General features: G+C 43.5%; 1 protein-coding gene across 2 annotated transcripts in view; it reads right to left on the reverse strand.

The window, feature by feature from the left end:
- DPF3 (double PHD fingers 3) overlaps positions 1 to 21,738 on the reverse strand; it is a 254,185-nt gene that overhangs the window by 9,601 nt on the left and 222,846 nt on the right. For both annotated transcript variants that reach the window (XM_045901124.3, XM_064571288.1), the window contains one exon: positions 4,675 to 4,787. In XM_045901124.3, the coding sequence (XP_045757080.1) occupies positions 4,675 to 4,787 (113 nt within the window). The remainder of the gene's footprint in view (positions 1 to 4,674; positions 4,788 to 21,738) is intronic.

Below are 21,738 nucleotides of genomic sequence, written 5' to 3' on the forward strand. Positions count from 1 at the left end.
CCTTCCCTCTATTTGATTATTCTTTCTCTGACATTGAGAAACCTGGCTCTCATTACCACAATGTACAGTTATTAGTTCAGACCGGACACACATAAACTAGTTGCAGAATGACTAACTTACTACATGCCTGTAAGAAACGCATTTACTAACTAAAGTATAATATTTATGTAGTCATTTCTGCCTTTAGCCTTAGAATGCACAGTCATATACTGCTTTCCAAAGTTGTCAAAGTTGGTTCTTTCCTTCCCCACCCCTCAGTATGGTTGCTCTATCTATTTACATTATAGTTAGGTTCATTTGCTACTGTTCATATTCCAGTTTCAGTCCCCGCCACCTACATCATGGTTGATTTGGGTAGTTACCTGTAATGTGTAATAAAGGATGTGTGCAAAAATACCTTGGTCCTAAGCGTCAGAGCTGTACAAAAATGTATTCTCAGAGAAGTGCCATCTCCCCTTATCCCTACTCTCCCACACCTGTTTCCCCATTCTTTCTACCTCATTCCCACCCACTGCTGTAGGTAATCAGTCTCTTTAGTTTCTTGTTTATCCTTCCTGTATTTCTTTAACACAAGGAACAGATACATGTATATTTTCTTACACTTTGCTTACAAGAATGGCAGCATACTATATAGATATTGCCTTTACTTAGCTTTCTTCATTTACCAATATTAAATTTAGAAATACACTGGAAATTATACATCCCTATAAATGTATGGAATCTGCCTCATTTTTTTTAGAGCGGCAAGTATTCCATTGTGTGGCTGTGCCATCATTTATTCAACCATTCCTCTGCATAACATTTAGGTCATTTCTAATACTTTATAATTATAAACAGTTGCATCCATGAATAACCTTATGCACATGTATTTTCATAGTGTTATATCTTTATGGTAGATTCTAATAGATGAGATTGCCAAGTCAAGAGGTAAATGCATAGTAGTTGTGTTGGGTATTGCTAAATGTCCCTACAGAAGCGTGGTACCACTTTGTATTCCCACTGACAATGTATGAGGATGCCAATTTTCCCACAGCTTCATCAACAGAATGTATTATCATACTTCTTTCCCCAGTTTTATGGGTAAGAAAATAGTATCCCAGTTTTGTTTCAATTTGAAATCTTTAATTATGAGTGTGTTCAAACTATTTTTTTTTCAAACGTTTAAGGGCTATTTTTATATCTTTTGTGAATTGTCTTTCACGTCTTTTTCCCATTTTCTATCAGGTTTCTGGTCCCTTGTCCCTCAAATTTTAAGAGTTCTTTAAGTATTAGGGATATTAGCTCTTTATCTGTGGTATATGCTGTAAACACTTTCTCCCAGTTTGTTAGTTGTCTTTTTACTTTATCTGTTTTTTACTATGCAAATTTTTATGTGGCCAAATTTGTCAGTATTTTCTTTTATTGCTTCTGAATTCTGAGTCACAGAAAATCTTTCCTTATATATATTTTTTTAAGATTGATTTATTTATTTATTTTGAGAGAGATAGAGCGTGCACATGAACAGGAGGGGCAGAGAGAGAGAGGGAGAGAGAATCTCAAGCAGACTCCACACTGAGTGCAGAGCCTGACACAGGGCTCAATCCCATGACCCTGAGATCACGACCTGAGCTGGAACCAAGAGTCGGACACTTAACTAACTGCATCACCCAGGCGCCCCAGTCTTTCCTTATATTTAAAGAAGAATTCACCCATGTTTTCTTCTAACACTAATATGGTTTTATTTTTTATATTTAGATCCCCAGTTCATTTGGAGACTATTCTTATGCATTATGTGAGATATGGACCTAATTTTATCTTTTCCCAAATGGTTACCCTATTATCTCAGCACCATTCATGAAAATGTAATTTTAGAGGCAACCTTTATCCTAATGCTAAAGATCCATATGTAGCTGGGTCCATTTATGGGTTTCTTTTCTATTCCTTTGGTCTATTTGTCTATACTGTTTTAATTAGAGGCTTTATAGTATGTTTTAATATCTGGTAGGCCTAGTCTCTCCTCATAATTTGTTGTTTTCAGTGTTTTCTTGACTATTCTTTCATGTTTATTTTTCCATATGAACTTTACTATCAATTTGTCTAATTGTTTGGTGTTTTTATTGGGTTTGAATTAAATTTGTAAATTAACTCAGGAAGAACTGACATCTTTATAGTGTTGAATCATTCTATCCAAGATCACACAATATCTTTCCATTTGCTCAGGTCTACCTCTGTGTTTTTTTTCAAGTGCTTTAAAATTTTCATCAAAATTTTGTTTCTTCATATAGGTTTTACACATTATTGTTAAGCTTATTTCTAAGTATTTCTTTTTTGTTGCTATTATGAGTAGGATTTCTCTACTATTATATCCTCTAACTGGTTGTTATTTGTGCATATGAAGGCTATTAATTTTTATATGATAATTTTATATCCTGCTACCTTTAATGTTTGAGTTACCTTTATCATTGATTCTCTAGGGTTTCCCAGATACACTATTATCGTTTGTGAAATAGAGTTTTGCTACTTTGTTACTATTCTTATACCTCTAGTTGATTTCTCTTTTCTAATCACATTAGCTAATATCTCTATAATAATGATAAATAATAATGAAAATAGTGGGCATCCTTACTTGGTTCCTGAACTTAGTAGAAATGCCTCTAGTGTTTCCTCATTAAATAAAATAATGGCTTTAGTTCTAAGAGAAGTACAAAAAGTTTATCATATTAAGAAAGTATCCCACAATTCCAATTTTATTGAGTGGTTTGTTGTTGTTTCTTTCATGAATAGGTGTTGAAACTACCTTGTGATTTTGAAAACTGATGAAGGGAAAGAAGCAAGCATTTATCCTATCTTTTCTATATAATCTAAACCTGAGAGTAACCAAATATGAGGTTGGAAAAGTTTCTCTTTGCAGAATTACTCCAGCTAGTAAACAAAGAAGATTTTATAAAATAAGAATATCATTATTTTGCAACCTCTAATGAAATAGTCAGTCTCATTGAAGGTCATCAATAGCTGCTACCTTCACAAAAAAGAGATATACCAGGCATTACATACTTTCTGATAAAGAAAAATACACCACTATTTATGAAGTAGTCTTGATATATATAAGTATATATATGTAAAGTCAAATCAAGGCCCATATATAATATAATATATTTTTTTATATTATAGACAGAGAGAGAGAAAGAGCCTGAATTTGATCAGGATTCTAGTTATAAACACCAATGTACAAAAAACATAAGAGACAGAGGGAAATGTCAAACACCACTACAGGGATGCAGTCAGTAAAAACACAGTCCTGGGAAACTCTGTTGAACAAATTAACTTATTTTTTTTAAGATTTTTTTTTTTTTTGAGAGAGAGAGCAGCAGAGGGAGAGGGAGAAGCAGACTCTCCACTTGAGCAGGGAGCCCGATGCAGGGCTTGATCTCAGGACCCTGGGATCACGACCTGAGCTGAAGGCAGGCGCTTAACAACTGAGCCACCCAGGCGCCCCTAACTGATTTCTTCAACAAAAATTCAAAGGGAAAAAAGAGAGAAAAATGGAGGGAAAACCTACATATTAAAAGAAACTTTAAAATAGGGGTACCTGCATGGCTCAGTCAGTTAAGCATCTGCCTTCTGCTCAGGTCATGATCCTGGAGTCCCAGGATTGAGCCCCACATCACGTTCCCTGCTCAGCCAGGAGTCTGCTTCTCCCTCTGACCCTCCCCCCACCTCACACTCTCTCTCTCACTCTCTCTCAAATAAATAAATAAAATCTAAAAAAAATAAAAATAAAAATAGAGGCGCCTGGGTGGCCCAGTCGGTTAAGCATCCGACTCTTGATTTTGGCTCAGGTCATGAGCTCAGGGTTGTGAGATGGAGCCCTACTTCAGGCTCCGTGCTGGGCGTAGAGTCAGCTTAAGATTGTCTCTCTGCCCCTCCCTCCCCGCCAAAAGAAATATCAACTAGTCACAATGTATGGGTCTTATGTGGATCCCGATTCAAATAAATAAGCTATAATAAAAAATATTTAAGACAAGGCAACATTTAAAACAATTGCAGCAATTAGGATGTTAACTGGATGTTTGATTATATTAAGAAATTACTGATTTTTTTTAGCTGCGTTAACATTTTTATCATTTTTGTTAAAAAGTAAGTCCTTTTCTTTTTGATAAACCTATGAAATATTGGCAGGTAAAGTGATATTATGACTAGAATTATGTGGGAGGAGGTAGGAGTATTTATAAAACAAGATTGGACATGTACTGATCACAGCTGAAGCTGGTGATAGGCTACATCAGTTTCGTTATTTCTGCACCTTGGCCTAAGTTTGAAATTGTCTATAACAGAAAGTGTCTTTTTTTTTAATTCTGCATTGATTATAGTTAACATTTAGACCCAATGAGATCACGTACTCTGGAACGTGGCGTAAACGGTCCAGCACATCCAACCAGAAGCAGCAGGCACCACTGTCTATCACCGAAACCTCGAGGGCAAATGGCCAGTGATGCAGCCTCTGGCCATCACCTCTGCACCTCTCCTCACAGGCACAAAGAGTACCCAGGGTCCCTGTTGTGCAAGGATCCCAAAGGTCCTGGAGGCAAGGGGCAGGGGGCTAACATTTCCCTAGGAACCCAGTGACAAGAGTCCCACCCTCTTCTCCAGCCCTCTAGGGACTCCCAGATCCCGCAAGGGAAGTCCCAAACTCACGTCATTCTCCGAGGTTCCACAGAGGATGCAGGATTTGCACTCTATGCACTGCCACTTGTAGGTCTTGACGGCCTCGGTCATGTTCAGGGTGAACTGCAGGCAGCTTGGGTGACCTGCAAAAAGCAGAAACGGCAGCATTAGGGTCAGAGGATCTGACCTGTCACCCCTTGACATCGCTTTACCCAGAAACACACTGATGCCCCCCCTTGGAGGGAGGGCAGGGTAGCACAAGCTGGAAAAAACAGGGGCCCTACCCACACCCCCCAACCACCTGCAGTTACATCAGATCGAGGCCCAAGAGAGAAATGGCATTAACACTTAGAGATGTGTCCCCCTGAAGGTGTAGCCAGTTGATGAGGACAGAAAGTGGTGAAGGAAACTGTGGCGTGCACTGCACAAGGGAGCACTGTGAATGGCACCAAAATTTCTTCCCAAGCCCCAGCATCAACCGTGGCAGGAGCAACCCATCAGAGCTGTTTGGACCTGGGCCTTCCCACCCGCACGGGTGTTCACACTGCCTCTGGGCACAGGGGAGGAGGTCAGAGGGAGCATGTGAGGTTTCCCAGGGCAGAGCTCAAGGGCACTGGGAGGCACTGTGCCGCTATCTCAAGAATCCATGCCCATGCCCAGGAGACCAGCAGAAGTCCACGCCTTGCCCAGCAACAGAGACCACAGGGAGAGTGGCCTGGCAGGTGCAGCACCAGAGCACTGCAAGGACCAGGTCTACCCACTGGTCCTTACTCTTCTGCATCCTGAGTATCATGGTAGCCGAACCAACAGCAAATCAGGGGAGGACATTAAGCTGTGACCTTAGAGCACACAACGCCAGTGGCCCATCACCTGAGGGTTGGCCTGAAGGGCTGGACTCTGTTCACAGCCACAGCCCACCCAAAAGAGAGATGTCAGCATTGAGAGGACAACTATGAGGCACAGAATGTGAAGACCCTTGACTTTCTATTTGGCAGGGAAGAGAAACTTGGATGATGTTCCCAGGTTTTGCAGAAATCTGCCCAGAGCACCCAGGGCAAAGTCCATAACTGAGTCTGTCACAAAAGAACTGAAAGCTTTGCCTACTGCTGGGGGCCACCCATCTCCAGAGCTCCCAACTCTGCCAAACCAACCACATGGCGCATTGCATTGCTCCTTGCACATAAGGAAACGTGCTTCTAAAGAAGGATACTACAGAGAGGGGACACCAGTTAGAGTTAGTCCCACCCACCTAGTACCCTCCACAGATGTTCAGGACCCCATATGGTACCACCACCGCTTGGCAAAGCCACATCCCAGCAAGAGGCCTCCATTTCCTCCCTTCCAAATATTCAGACAGCTGGTTACATTGTGGTCATTTGGGAACATACTGTCTATTCAGTCAAAGTAAGGGTCCTTCAACAATGAGGCTCCACAAATGCAAACCCCACTGACTTGTCTCTGAGAGAGTAAGAGTGGGATGGACATGACTCATCAGCAGGGAGCATGGGGGACACTTAGCAAGGAACACATGGAAGCATCAGGAGAAAGCAGGTCTAAAAGCCTTTCAAGTACTCACGAGGTGCCATCCAACTTAGGAGCTCCCACAGCTCTGAACTAATAACCCTCTCAAAGTGACACCATGGCAATGATCTCAAAGAGAAACAAGCCTAGATGACTATCCAGTTGATATTCTTGAAATCATCGCAAAGATCTGTCTAAGAAGAACACTGGCCAGGGTTGTTCTCTATTCCAATCTCTCAGAGACAATACTGGGGAGGGAGTAATAGAGAAAACACCGGCTTGAGGTTCTGAGTGTTGTGGGCCATGATGCCCAGGTTTCAGACACAGCACCCTTGGGAAGGTTGAAGATGAGTCCACAGAACTGATACCCATATATGCAAGTCGACTTTATCCAGTTCTGTGGCCTCAGCCCACATCCCAGCCTCGGCCAGCTGACTTGTGATAATTGTTCATGAACTTAACAGGCAATCACTGAGCACCTGCTAGCCCAGCCATTGCAGTAGACAGAAAAGACACAGTGGTGAGTAGGGCACCCAAGCCCTTCCAGTCCAGCCAAAGAGAACTCAAGTTAATAAGCCACATGTGTATCTATTTACTTACAAACATGTGATAGGTTCCATGAAGGAAAATCATAATGAAAACAAACCACAGGAGAACCTCACCTAGTCAGAGATGTCAAGGAAAACTTCTGAGAAAGATGTTTAAAGCTGATACCTGACAGATGAAGAGGACTTCGCTGGGGTGGTGGTTGGGGGTGGGTGGGGGGAGGCGAGAGGCAGCTGGAGAGGTAGCTGGAGCCAGATTACACAGGCACCTATAGCACTTTTTTTAGGATTTAGGGCTTTAAAATCATTGAGGTTTTTTTAAAAAAAGATTTTATTTATTTACTTGAGAGAGAGCAAGAGCGAGAGCACAAGCAGGAGGAACAGCAGAGGGAGAGGGAGAAGCAGGCTCCCCGCTGAGCAGGGAGCCCGATGTGGGGCTCCATGACCTGAGCCACCCAGGCGCCCCTCATTAAAGGGTTTTAAGCAAGGCAGTGACTGGATCACATTGCGCCTTAAAGGAGCATTCTTTAGCATGAGAGATCTTTGGGGTGATCAAGCAGTCTGTACCTTGGTGGTGGTGGTGGTGGTGGTTACATATGTGGTAAGATTGCACAGAGCCATACGTATACACACATAAGCACCATGCACGTGTGTTATATGTAAAACCGGTAAAATACGAATAATTGCATCAGTGTCAATTGCCTGGTTTTGAGAGTGTACTGTAGTTATGTAAGCTGTTACCATTAGGGGAAACTGAATGAAGGGCACATGGGACCTCTCTATAATATATTTTTGTAACTTTCTATGAAGCTATCATCATTTCAAAATAGAAAGTTGAGAAGATATTTTTAAATAAGGAAAGCACAAATAAAGATTTAAATCATCAAAAAGGAAGGTAGTAAGGAAGAAGCTTCTGTCTAAGAAAAGAAATTGTGGGGGGCAGGGGAAAGGAGAGATGCAGGAATCGCTGCCAGGAAGCCAGTTAGAAGGGCTGATGCATCTACCAGGGGAGAGACAAGGATCGTTAAGCCAAGGTGGAAATTTCAGGATGGTAAAGAAATAATTGATAGGATTCGACCACTGTTAGAAGGTTGAGAGTGTGGGGATAATGAGACATAGTCTCAAGTTTCTGACCTAAGAAACTGGGTGGGTTACAGAGAAACTTCCTCAGATGAGAAAGAGTATAGAAAGCATAGAGGAAGCACATGTGATAGGGGAGGGGGGGGCCACTCTGTTTGGGGCATATTGGTTACTTGCCAAGTTTGGGAGACCACTGGTGGAAATGTCAAGTGGAGAGTCAAATATATGGATTTCTAACACAAAAGAGAAATGTGGGTTGGACATATAAATTTAGGAGCCATTGCTAAATAGGTGGTCATCAAAACCATGAGAACTAATGAAGTTATCTAAGAAAAGGGAAAAGAAGAGAAAGGATGAGGAGAGAAGAGAAGAGAGAGAAAAAGGTGTAGGACTGCATGTAGAGGAGTCCTAGACTCAACTACAATGAAAAGAAAGAACCGAGAGGAAACTGGGAAGGATGGCCAAAGCGGTAGACACAAACTGGAAACATGGGGTGAGAGTAGCCAAAAGAAGAGATTTCAAGGAGAGGGTGGTCAGTTGTGTTGACTGCCACAGGTTCTTGAGTTTGTCATTGCTTAATAAAGACCCGGAGCGAGGGAGTGTTGACAGATCAGAGCAAAACCTGCCCTACTAATAATAACACTCCAGTAGTGTCATCTTCCCTAGGAAGGAAGGTCAGCACATTCCAGAACATGACATGGAATTCAGTAGTCAAATGTGCATGTGGAGCTGCCTCTGTGGGTAGGGATGGAGGGTGGTATGTGTGTTTTGTGCCAACAACATTCCACAAATATTTATTAAGAGCTAATTCCATGTTCAAGTTCTCTTAGACCACTGGGCCAAGCTCTGGAGACATTTTCTGGGATAGCTTCGGACCAGTGAACAGTAGCAAATGGGTTTTGGAAACTCCTGTTGGAAGTCTCTGAAAAAAATCCCATGGGCTTTTTCTGTGTTCCTGTCTTGAGAAAGTCATCAGCCTCCGGGAAAGACCTTCCAACCCAAAGGAAGGGAACAAAGTTCACACAGCCTCCTCCCAACTCCCAACACCTCCAGTAAAATGTAGAAATAAGACCAGCCTCAGTGCTGGCTGTAGAGCTCAGCTCAGATCAGCTCAGAACTCAGACATCACTGAAGTTCAAGAGGAAAGCTGGGGGTGCAACTTCTTAGCTGGGGAGGATAAGGCACAAGAAGTTAAGTCACCGAAGCAGCCATTAGCAGGTGCAAAAATTATGTCCAGAACTAAATCCTCTGTGTTACCATAACAGGTTGGCTGTCTACTGCCCATCTCCAGTAACTGGAAAAGTCATTTGCCAAATAAAACTGTAAGAACACAAATTCTTATCTACCATGGAAATGACTGAAATAATGCACACTGGGACAAAGGACAAAGGGAAAAGTTTCTAAGGAAAGTGCTGGTAGCCCATTTCTAAGTTTGACTGCCAGAATTCCTTATTTTTGCCCAGAACTACTTCCTAAAATCCTTGGAAGTAAGACAGTAGATAGAGTCTTCCTAATGCAAGGGTAGAAAAAAAGAGACAGACTGCTGTAAAACAATTTACTTATAGTCACTCACTATTTAAAGATTCCTAGCTTAACTCTTTTGTAAAGTTAACTATCAGTCTCTAAGACATTTGCTTGGAAATATAGATTTTTTTCTTATCTCCACTTTTCTTAAAACAAGGAATACCTGTATTGCTATTCAACTAGCCCAGTGGAGTGAAGGGGAAACAACCCTTCCCAGGTCCCCTGGGGCAAAATGATTCAACAGGACATTTATAAAATTCCAATTACCCAAAATGAATTTAGAAAGCGGTGCACTGTGCATGGTTCATCCCAGCCAGATCATCAGAAACCAAGCCCTTCCTGAGTGTTCCACCAAATTCGTACTATCAGGAGGGTTCAGTAAATCTTCTGCCTGCTTGTTTAGTTTGTCCTATAGTGACTTGGTGTGAAGATGCATTCCTAATCCAACGCTAACCTTTTGCAAAATTGACCTCAATCCTCCGTAAACATTGGGAAAAAATTTAACACATGGCCACCATGTGCAGGAAATGTAACTTCTGAACAAGGCTTTCACAGACAATAGGAATTTGGCTTCAGGGTGCTATTTCAGAAGACGGGAAGAAAGAGGAAACCAGCAGGGTGTAAGAAGCTTCTGAGAAAGAAGCCCATCCATGAGGCTGGGGTGACTGACACTAGAGTCTGCTGAGCTCAATGAAAGAGAGAAGGCCAGCATCTGAAAGCAGCGACTGCTCCCTCACCACCCAAAGAACACAACTCATGTCTTTTCAGAACCCCTGGACCAGAGATGGAGAAGTGCCAGGGACAGCAAACGGGATTTCGTGGTATTTGACTTAGAAGGCACATGGATAAATATCCAGGCAAAAATCAGTTTCACACTCAGAGCTGCCTATTCCTACACATGCTCGTGTACAACTGCCCACACACATGGATATTTCCAACCTTTCAAGGACAAAAATATCTAAACAGGCCTTGTTGATTAAGCTCACATTACAGTTGTGACTTAGAAGTTAACAGAAGTCATTAACCAGTCAACGTCACTCTATAGATATTCAGCACAGTGAGAAAAACGCAGTTCATTGTCAACAAACCCTGGGCAAAACTGGACACGGGGCTGTGACATGCGTCTCTTATATTATGGTCCTTATTAAAAGAGTTTGTTATTTCATCATCACCAATATTTAATTTGGACTAGGCTAAGCCACATTGCTGATTAAATTACAGCTCCAGGAAAAAAAAAACACACACACACAGACACAACATTATCTTGCTAGGTATGTGCTGAAAATATAAATAAAACAGATACAAATAACTGTGGACTAGCATAGTCTATTATTTATTCATTGTGAAATTATAAACACCTAATTATGTTTTATTACCTTATTTATCAATGTTGATCTCTTAAAAACTAATTTCTCAGGAAAGAAAAGCCTAAATACCCATGATTCCCAGGCAAATAAGTGCAAACCTCAAATTGTGCTCCTTACGATGCTTAGTTTATAGAAATTACATTATATAAGGGGCACCTGGGTGGCTCAGTTGTTAAGCGTCTGCCTTCCGCTCAGGTCATGATCCCAGGGTCCTAGGATCGAGCCCCGCATCGGGCTCCCTGCTCAGCAGGAAGCCTGCTTCTCCCTCTCCCACTCCCCCTGCTTGTGTTCCATCTCTCGCTGGGTCTCTCTCTCTCTCTCTGTCAAATAAATAAATAAATAATCTTTAAAAAAAAAGAAATTACATTATATAAAATACATAGGATCAATTCCAGTCTGAAACAGCACCAAAAACAAGTCTCCGTGGGCATTCATTAAAAAATAATTTGGTTCAAATTTCTAACAGTTCTCTATATTCATACACACATAAAATTTCTAATATTTACATATTGCAAAACTATATAAGAAGCTTTAGCTGAAGAATTATGCAAAGTGCAGTCAAATTGGAATCATCCATGCTAAAGAGTAATTTGAGGAGAAAAAAATATTAGTAGCTCACTTTGGGAAGCCTCTCATTCAATCAGATCCATTCATTCTCATTTATTCTCTCTCTCCCTCACTCCTCTCTGTCTCTCTCTGTCTCTGTCTCTCCCTCCCTCTATTTCTCTCCCTCGCTCCTTCTTTCCATCATCCTCCACTTTGAGACCCAGGTTGTCAGGTGGAGGGAATGAGGCTCTGAGTCATTATACTTCATCTGTAAAGGGGTGAACCAATTCTGAGCAATCAAGAATTCAACCTCTGCACACATATATTATGACATATGTTAACCAGGCACTGCTTCTTCACATAGATCTTTCCCAAGCCCTGCTTTGTAAACCTTCAGCCATGGTCTGCAGATTCAACTCTCATCTGCCCCAGCATTACTTCTAATGCTAAGACATCCGCAAATCGATGATCACAATAGCATTCCAGAGGCACCTGCATGGCTCCTTTTTTTTCTTATCATTTTTAATGTACTTCAAAGAGGACAAAGAAGAGAAAGAGAGTAGAAAGGGTAAAGGCCAAACAAACAAAAATGCATTAAAAATAAATGATGGTGTGAGCCCTAGCTGCCTTTTGCTTGAGCAAAGTGCAGCAAATTCAACTAGTCTTAGAGGTCTGCTTATCCTCCCTCAAAGCTGCCAAACTCTAGGGCACCCAAGTACTGTGTGGGAGGCAAACCACAGAGACTGTTGCACTGGTCATTATTATCAATAACTATAGAAAGCACATTTGTGCAAAAGCATTAGGGACACATTTAATGGGCTAAATAGCTAAGGGCTCATGGAACCATTCCCAAAGGGCCCTAGAAATTCCTCTCCCCATCCCCCAAAGTTTTCATGGTCAAGAATGGTCCAAGATAGAGTCTCATCTATAAACCTGAAGGCATGTGGTTGGTCCTCTTAAAGTGAAATAATGGAATGAGGCAGAGTTGACCTGGATTTATATAACTTACCTGACTGGCCCAGGTTAGGGCCAAGGCACAGCACTATAAAGATGTCAAGAACCACAGTAATGATACCAGCATCCCTAATTCATCACCACAGCTGAGGACCAACGATAATTCATCGATTTACTCATTCCCTTAATAGTATTTGTTGAATAGATAAATGTGGTAGGCACTTTTCTGGGCATTGGGGATCCAATAGTGAGAAAAACCAAACCCTATCCACATGGGGTAAGTACCACAATTTGAGATCTACTGCAGCATCTGAGTCCCTTGGACAAGTCATTTTGCCTCTCTGAACATTAGTTTTTCAATATATTAAATGAAAGGATAAAAATCCGCTATCCACAAAGCTGTGGCCCTGCCTATGCATTCATAAACAGTATTTTTAGAGATACGATTAATCCCAAATTGCCCATCTGGTTGGTGGGATAAATTAGTCTTCTAAAGTTTGCCAGCTAAAATTCAAAGTGAAAAAAAAAAAACTAAGAAGGAAATTAAAATAAGCAGTTAGTATTGCTAGAATTCATGTCAACTTTTCCACTGGGCTAGCCCAGTACTAGTCCAATACCATGAAAGAAGGCAAAAGAAATCTAGAAACCTAAAGCACTTCTCATCAACCTCACCACTTACACCCATGCAATAAGGTGGGCCTATTCAGATGTGTTGTCAATGAATCTGCAGGCAGAAGCCTTGGGAAAGTTTTCATCTGTGAAGAATATTAGATCTGGGTTGAGCTGGTCATGGGACAGGGGGCTGGTATTGCCTGGCAGCCAGTGGAAGAAGAGGATCACCAACATATATATTCAGGAGACAGGAGAGGCTAGAGATGTAGATTTAGAAATCATCAGGTGCGGGTGGTAGATGAAGCCTTGGCACTTGGTGAGATACTCAGGGAGAAACCCAGAGTAAAAAATAAAAAGGACCTCGCTGGGAGGAGGGGGAAGGGTAACCATTGGAATGAAGCAACTCAGGTTGACTCGCCTTTCAAATCTTTAGCTGGAATTATAGATTGTAGGCAACCATCTGCGGGTGATGCTTGCTCCACACGTGTGTGGAGGCCAGACTGAATCACTGTCCAGAGCCCAATATCAGTATTAGGTATGAGTCTCTGACATAGGCTGTGCATTTCAGGCCTCTTTGGACATCAGGAGCATCCAGCCATGGGCCTTGGCTAAAGGCTTTGGGTTTTCCTTGGAAAAGTGAGCCTGAAGAAGAAACTGTTGCTCAGATTGGAGACCCTGTAATCCCTGTGCTTCCTTCTTGAAGGTTTTGTGGTGTAAGTGATGGATAGCTGGTGGAAAAGAGTGGTGATTCATCAACACATGATTACCTGTATCCTCCAGCTGCCGATCTTCCATGAATTGGAAGATGGGTTCATGAGTAGTCTAAGTTCTTGAGTTCTCTGAGGACCTTTGAGATGGTATTAATTTATTTCTTTCAAAAATATTTCAGAGTTGTACCAAGCCAAAAGGAAAAAGATACTTTCTTGCTTTTTTGTCTTTCTCTATGCGAAACTGGGAAGCAATCATAGAAGTGCCTAGAAGCAGAGGACTGACAGTATGCCTGTGACCTTTGGACACTTTTGTTTTACATTTTATTTTTTAAATCATTTTTAGTCTACTTTTGAGGGTTCTTCTGGCTGCAGTTTACTTGATTGTGATCAGGTTCTTACAGAAAAATAATTATATTTAATTTGACCGAATTCACTGAGCACCTACTAAGTGCTAGGAACTGTATAAATGATGAAGTTTCAAAGACAGTTGAGACACGGATTCTGCCTTGAGGAGCTCAAGTTTAGGAGGTGTGATAGGCAGCCTATAAGATGGCCACCAAAAGTCCCCCCTCTCCTGGTATTTATAAGCTTGTATAATTCTCTCCCCTTGAGTGTGGGCTGGACTTACTGACTCACCTGTATCAAGTAGAATATGAGAAGTGATGGTATTCCCTCCTAACACTGAGTAATAAAAAGACTGTGACTTGCATCATTGGCACCCTCTCTTATGTTTTCTCACAAAGTGCTCTAAGGGAAGCCAGCTGCTGTGTTGTGAGATGCTCTCTGGAGAGGTCCATATCACGACAAATAAACGGAGGCCTCAGTCCAATAGCCTGGGAGGACATGAATCCTGCCACAACTATGTGAGTGAGCTTGGAATTGGATCCTCTCCCATCGAGCCTTTAAATGAGACCATGGCCCTAAATGACAAGCTGACTGCCACTTCATGGGAGACCTTGATCCAGAGGCACTCAGCTAAACCACATAGATTCCTGTCCACAGAAACTATGAGATAATAAATGTTTATTGTTTTAAGCTGTTAGGTTTTGGGGTAATTTGTTATACAGCAACAAATAACTATTATAGGTCATTTTTTTTAAAAAAAATGACTATAATATAATATACTAAGTGCTATAATAGGGGAACAAATAAAGTGCTTACAGACAGAGAAGGAATAAATAATGGGGGACTTGGGGAAAGCCAGGGAGAGGAGGTAACATTTGATCTGGGCCTTGGAGGATGAAGAGGAATTTTCTAAGTGGAAAAAAAGAGAGAAAAGAGCATTATAGGGAGAAGAAATACCAGGAAATTTAAGGTGCATGGTCCACTTAAGCAAAACAGAGTGGCTCAAGGAGAGCCGGAGAAAAGGCAAGTGGCAAAACATGGTGCTAAAAAGGTAAGGAGAAAGACTGTCAAAGGCCCCTTATGCAGGCATAAAGATCTGAATTTGCTTCTACATGCACTGAGGAATCCTCAGAGATTCTTTTTTTAAGATTTTATTTATTTATTTGACACAGAGAGAGAGACAGCAAGAGAAGGGGGAGTGGGAGAGGGAGAAGCAGGCTCTCCGCCAAGCAGGGAGCCTGATGTGGGGCTCGATCCCAGGACCCTGGGATCATGACCTGAGCTGAAGGCAGACACTTAACAACTGAGCCACCCAGGCACCCCGAATCCTCAGAGATTTTTAAACAAGGACCCAATTTGCTTGTACACACGCTTTGGAGAAATGACTGGTGGTAGGGCAGAGGACAGATGTAGTAGAGAGGCTAGGGCAGGATGACCAGTTACAGTATCCATTTATTCTACAAACTTCTATTGAGCACTTATGATGTAGCAGGCACTGTGGGAAGTGCTAAGCAAAGAGTTACACAGACAAAAGCTCCTACTAATGTGGAGCTTAGCTTCCAGAGTGGGGACACTAGTCCAGAACCAGTCTTATAACTGTGGGGATAAATGTGGGAAACATTTGAGAGGTAGAATTGGTCAACAGGACATGATGCCAGCTAGACACAGGCGTGAGTAAGAGGGAGGAGTCAAAGATGACACCAAGATTCCCAGATTGGGCCACAGAGTGGGTGGGCCACACCATTAGCTGAGATGGGGATGGTGGGCTTGCAGAGAGTAACATAGAGTCAGTTTCAACACATGGCATCTGTTGTTTGGTGAAGATGTCCAGGTGTCAGTGAGAAAATACGGGTCAGTGTTCAGGAAAGAAGACAGATTGGAGATGTCAATTTAGAAATCATCAGGTGTGGGTGGTAAATGGAACCTTGGTACTTGATGAGATACTTGGAGAGAGACCACAGAGAAAAAGTAAGAAGGATCTCCTTGGGAGGAAGCGGGAGGGTAACCATTGGAATTGAAGGCATCCCAGGGCATGAAGAAGAGAACTCGGTGAGAAAGACAGAGACAATGTGGTCATAAAAGGGCCAGGAGAGCCTGGAGAGAGCCCTTCATGTCATCCAAGAAAAGGGAAGGGAGGGTCACAGCATTGAGTGAGAGATGAAGAAATATAAGAACTGAAGAGAACATGTTACCCCAAGCAAGCCATTGGTCGTTGAAACTGGATAAAGTGGTCTCTGGGAATAGTGCGCCCTGGGCCTCTCTGGATGACTGGATGGTTTCAGCATTATAGAGGGAAGAAGTCACTAGCAGCTTCTCTCACAACATGCTTCTCCTTCCACAGGCTTTGTCCTTCACTCTCAAGCTTGGAAACGCCATATGAAATCGTCTCAGGAATATCTGATTCCATTCACTGATAGCAGGGGTCGTTTTTTGATGGAGGTTCCATGGCCAAAGCTAGGCCCTGCCAGGATCAATTTCCATCTTTGTCCCAGGAGATGCATCAAGTCTCTGGAAGCCAGTTCTTTCTCTCTGACCCTGGATTGAAGCTCTTCAGTCCCTGGTTTCAGAGCCCTGCCTGCAAGGCTGGGGCAGGTCCAGGTTCTCTCACAGCCCTGAGTCTGGTCAAGGGCACCTTCATATTCTCCAGAAATGCCCAGATCCAGGAGGGAGGTTGGTGGCACAGGCAGGAGAGCAGCACTGAGTCAGACTGAATGGTGAGGACAGGGGAGGATGGAAACAATCACCAGGCAGCAATGATGGAGACTGTGGTGCTTTTCTAAAAGGCCCACAAATTCTTTGATCCTCCTCTTTTCAAGAGGTTTCCCCAACCATTGAATGTGGGCTGGACTTGACTTGTTTTAACAAATAACAGTAAAAGAGGAAGTAACACTATGCAAATTCTGAGTTATAAAAAGACAACTCAGGTTTCCATTTTGGTCTCTCCCTCCCTCTCCCCAACCCTCCCTGCCTCCCTCCCCCGCCATCTTACTCTGGATAAAGTCAGCGGCTGCATTACAAGGTGCCCAATGGGAAGGTCCATATGGCAAGGAACTGAGATTGGCCTCTGGCCAACAACCAGCAGAGAACTGAGGCCCTCAATCTAACAGCCTGAGATGAATGGAGGTGAATGGAGGCCTATCAACAACATGTGAGCAAGCCTAGAAGTGACTCCTTCAGCCCCAGTCAAGCCTCGAAATGACTGCAGCCCCATCCAACATCTTGACTACCACATCATGAAAGAACATGTGCCAAAACCACCCAGCTCAGCCATTCCCAGATTCCCAACCCTCAGAAACTATGAGCTAATGTTTATTGCTCTAAGCTGCTGAGTTTGGGAGTAATTTGTTACACAGCAAGAGATAACTAATATACTAGCAAATGAGAAACAGTAACGGGTCGGGTGGGAAGGCTCTAGAAAAGCCAGACATTTGATAGGACTACTGCCTAGGCAGGATCCCGGCCACAGTGAGGCCCAGCGCTGAATAATGAAGGCAGAAGTGGGGTTTGGGATTTTATCTCATTTCCTCTCTTGCATGGAGGGCTGTTATTTTTTAAATAAATCTTCTTTAAAAGAACTAAGAGCGGGAATGAAGATAATTTAAAGGATGATGTAGGGACGAATAAAAAAAGAAGTGAATAGATGTGAAGACTCAGAACGCAACGGGAGCACATCCACAGCTTCCTGGGCCCAACCTGTTGGCACAGTGTGGGCCAGAGAGCCCTTCTCCACCATACAAGCTGCTGCCTCTGGCCTCTCATCTTGTTCTCCACACCCTTGTCTCCGTGTCACCCTGCTCCGCCCTCCTTCCACTTTCCGGAGTCTACCTCTCACCTCCAACAACCTTTCTGCTCAGGTTCCCTGCAACAAGTCCTCCATTTTAGAAAGTCAGGGACTTCCTGGGAGTTCAACAAACTGATATGAGCAGAGCAACAGCCTACAGCCAGTATTTTGGCCTAAAGAAAGCAGTGTTTGCATAGCTAAATGATCACGGCTCCTAATGTTTTCAAGTCATGGTTTCATTTGATGAAATTATTGATTTCATTGTTGTGGGGACAGCAACCCTGTGAGGTAGACAGGACAGATACAAATATTTCTGATTTATAGGTGAGGAAACTGCAGCTCAGAATGGCTCGGGCAGGCAGCAACCAGTGGACACAGGGCTAGGCTAGCATCCATGTCTCCACACACTAGTCCTCTGGACCCTTTACTTCACCCTGCGGGTTCTCACTACATGGTGTTCCAACATGGCTGACCCAAATGCAGCTGCCCAACTTCATTTCAGCTTCTTACTTTGAGCTGTTAAATATAACAGCATTTTCCCCTCTTATTCACAAGAAGTGAACAGTAATGTCGGTCACTGAATTTCTCTGTACCTCCGTTTCCTCAGCTTGTACCACCCAAAGGTGGACTAGTTCTACCCTAAGGCCTTTTTGGGCCTCAGTGTTCCATACCTCGAGCAAAAGCTCTCAGAAAGCCAGGCTTCCTCACATTAGGCAAGGTGTCAAGTCCTTACCATCTCGCAGTGACAAATCCCGGAAATCCCTGGGGAAGAATGGCCCAGGAGTAAGCCAGTCCGGCCCATACAAAGGGGCCCTGGAGGCCGCCAGAAGTAAGCCAGCAGCCTCTGGTGGCATTACTGGGCTTTGGCTCCTAAGAATCTCAACAGAGGTCCCTGACCTCACTGGCTACAGCTCCTCTGCCAGAGGTTAGAGAGGGAAGGAATCATTCCCCTCTTCCCTCCTCACCATCCCTCTCAGTCCTGCTGGCCGTTTATTCCTGCATGGAGCCGGTTGTCCAAGTCCTCCCTAGAGCTACCCTGAGTGGACTGCCCATCATCAGCTCTCCAGGTGGAGCCTCTGAGAGAAGCACAAAAAGACATCTGGCAACCAGAGCCAATTTCACAACAGGCCCAGACACCTCCATTACACTGTCAAGTCAAGAAAGGACAGGAGTGTTCCTTTTTCACTTTATTTAGGAGAGGAACAAAAGAGCAGACAGAAAGGACCCCGCTTCTTGCATTCACCAGACTGTATTGCAGTCACGACGCCTATAACACTTATCCTTCACCCTGAAACCCCAAAAGAGACTCGCTGACTCCTCCCAATCCTCCTCCCTCTTCATCCCCCAATTTCCTGAGTCACTAGTTCACTTTCCAAATTGAGATGGCAGGAGAATGGAAAGTGAAGATGGTGATGGTGACAGCCAGCCTCCCCTGAAGCCTCCTACCCAAGTCCCTTGAACACCCAAGATCCCTGATGTCCTTCAACACTCTAGGCAAGAAGGAAACAAAAATCACACTGAACCAACGCTGCTCGAAAGAGAAATATCCTTGGGCTTCATGGGATTACATTAAAACCCAGCACAGTCTGGCCTTGTATTAACTCCGCATTTGCTTCCAACCTCCAGCACAAAGGCACCACCAGCTCTGCACTCTTCCTGCATCTTTGGTCACTCGGTCCAGCTCATAGATCATTTTCCACCACAAATTCTCATTCAAGATTAATCTGCCTTTCCTTATAATCAAACAAACATTTATCCAACAAATTCATGTATAAGATTGATCTTGCTGTTTACTTAGAAAGCTGGAAGAGTTGATTTTACGTGGGCTTTATTTTTTCCTCCAGATAAATTAGGGAGTTGAGATAGTACAAGAGAAAGCAAATCAATGGCTATTTCCAGTTACCAGCATCTGTCTTCAGATTTCATAGAAATGATGCTCTAAGACACGTAGTTTATTCAGTACAATAATACCCATCGATGTTAGAGTACCGCTAAAGGAGGGCTTTTCCTGGTAGTTTGTAAATGTGGACCAGAGCCTCACAACTGTTGGAAGACTCACAAAGCTCTTCTGGGTAAGTGGTGGTCAACTCCATTACAAAACCAGGGAAATGAAATGAGTATCTCTGAAATGGCCCTCGTTCACCTGAAGGATAGGAATGAGAGAATTAGGAATACATCACCAGGAACCTAACCTCCCCTCAGAGATAGCTAAATATGTGGCACATATACCACTTTTCCATCCCATACTCATGGCAGACATCACTAATCAATTCAACATTCTCTTCCAGTGCTCATGGCTGAGACCTTCGGATCCTTCTTAGCCCAGCATTCCAAGCAACCATGACCAATCTGAGTTTTCATATAAAAAGAAAAGAGTTGCTACCTCTGAGCTGGAAGCTGGTAAGCTTAATAGGTTAAAAGCCTCCTGTGAGAATTAAGGATTCAAGCCTTAAGAAGTTCACCAAATATTTAACTCCTGTTTCCCTTTCTGTGAGTCAGAGACCCTATCTAAACAACTAGGACCACTAACCCAACGGTGGCCTTGTTTTGTGGCTGGACGAACAGGCGGTATTCCCACAGTCACATACTCCTGTTTTCACAGAAAATGATCTGAAAGACGCTTTCTAAAGATATATTTTTTTTAAATAGTGGTTAATAGTTTTTAAAACTACTACAGCAGTTATGAAGTATCAACTCACCCCTCTTTAAGTAATTCCTCTGTTTCTCATTGCCTGGGGCGAGAAGTAAGCTCTTAGCATTACAAGCCTCTTTGCTGTCTGGTCACAACTGCCTTTTTTAGATTCATCTTCTTTCATGACCCTGACCCAACTACCACTACACCCCATGCAACAGCCACACAGAAAAGCATTTGCCGAATTCCTCCCTCTCCCCACCCCAACGCCCCCAAAACCTGCTCTTTTTGCACTTCACACTTTTGCATACAGAGGTCTCTCTGTCCTATCCCTCAGCTCCCATTCACAGCCAAACCTGTCAAGCAGATGGTCTACACTCCAGCTACATAAAGTGGGGTCCATGAACCAGCAGCCTGAGCATCACCTGGGAGCTTGTTAGAAACACCCACTCCTGACATCTGAACCTAAATCTGCATTTTAACGAGATCCCCAGATGACTTGTGTGCACAGTGAATTTTGAGATGCACTGCCCTAAATCCACTCCTTCTCTTTCTGGGATCCCCACTCAGTCTTCATTCTCTCTAATCTGACTTCCCTCCCCAGCTCTCCACCAAAACAACTCTCACTGAACGAGGGAAACTGTCAATTCATATATGAATAAAAGAATCAATGAAATAACCACTTCCACCTTTTGCCTCTCCTTGGAACTTCTATTCGTCCTTCAAGGCCAGCCCCACTTCTATAAAGACCAATGCAGACGAGGAAACCCAAGTGCCAAGAGGCTGGGGGCACTGCCGGAACACAGCCAATGCATACTCTCGGCACCCACGCTGTGCCACCTTTGAGTGACGTCAGGAAGGATGCCCATGATCTCCCGCAGAAGGCCCTTGCAGCCATGGTCAGAGGCCGAGCTCCAAGGCCGGAGCAGGTACGGCAAGTCTAACGTTGCTTTGTGGCCAAGGCCCCAGGTGGGCGGAGCAAATCAGCTTCCCTTGTTCGGGTTCCTATCTGCTGCCCAATCCCCCAACCCCTTCCCAAGCAGCCCCACTTCCTTGCCTCGAGGGGGAAGTTCTTCTTTTCCTTTGGGGCACAAGGCCCTCAGAGGAAATATCAGTCGCTGGTCTCCCCATTTCCCCACGCCAAAGCAACGTTGTTGTGGTGATCCTGTAGCTTTCCCACCTTAGAGCCCAGAAGAAACACCAGGGGAGATGCAGATCCTGACAGGGGCGGGAGTCCTGGGGCCACACTCGGGGACCACCCCACCCCCCGCCTCCTAGACTCTCCTCATATCAGCAAACTGTGCCACGATGCTGGTATATGGGACCACGGGCAAGTCCACCAACTACTCTGATCCTGAGTCCACCTTGGTCAAACGAGGCTCCAGAATCTTTCTTGCCCACCTCATCCTTCTATTGTGTGGATCACAGCAATACAGCGTGGCTACTGCTTTGTTAAACTGGAACACACTTTAAAAAA

This window comes from Mirounga angustirostris, unplaced genomic scaffold (genome assembly GCF_029215605.1).
Source record: "Mirounga angustirostris isolate CCGP_5_RB_7025 unplaced genomic scaffold, mMirAng1.0.hap1 SCAF_9, whole genome shotgun sequence".
Classification (NCBI taxonomy): Eukaryota; Metazoa; Chordata; class Mammalia; order Carnivora; family Phocidae; genus Mirounga; species Mirounga angustirostris.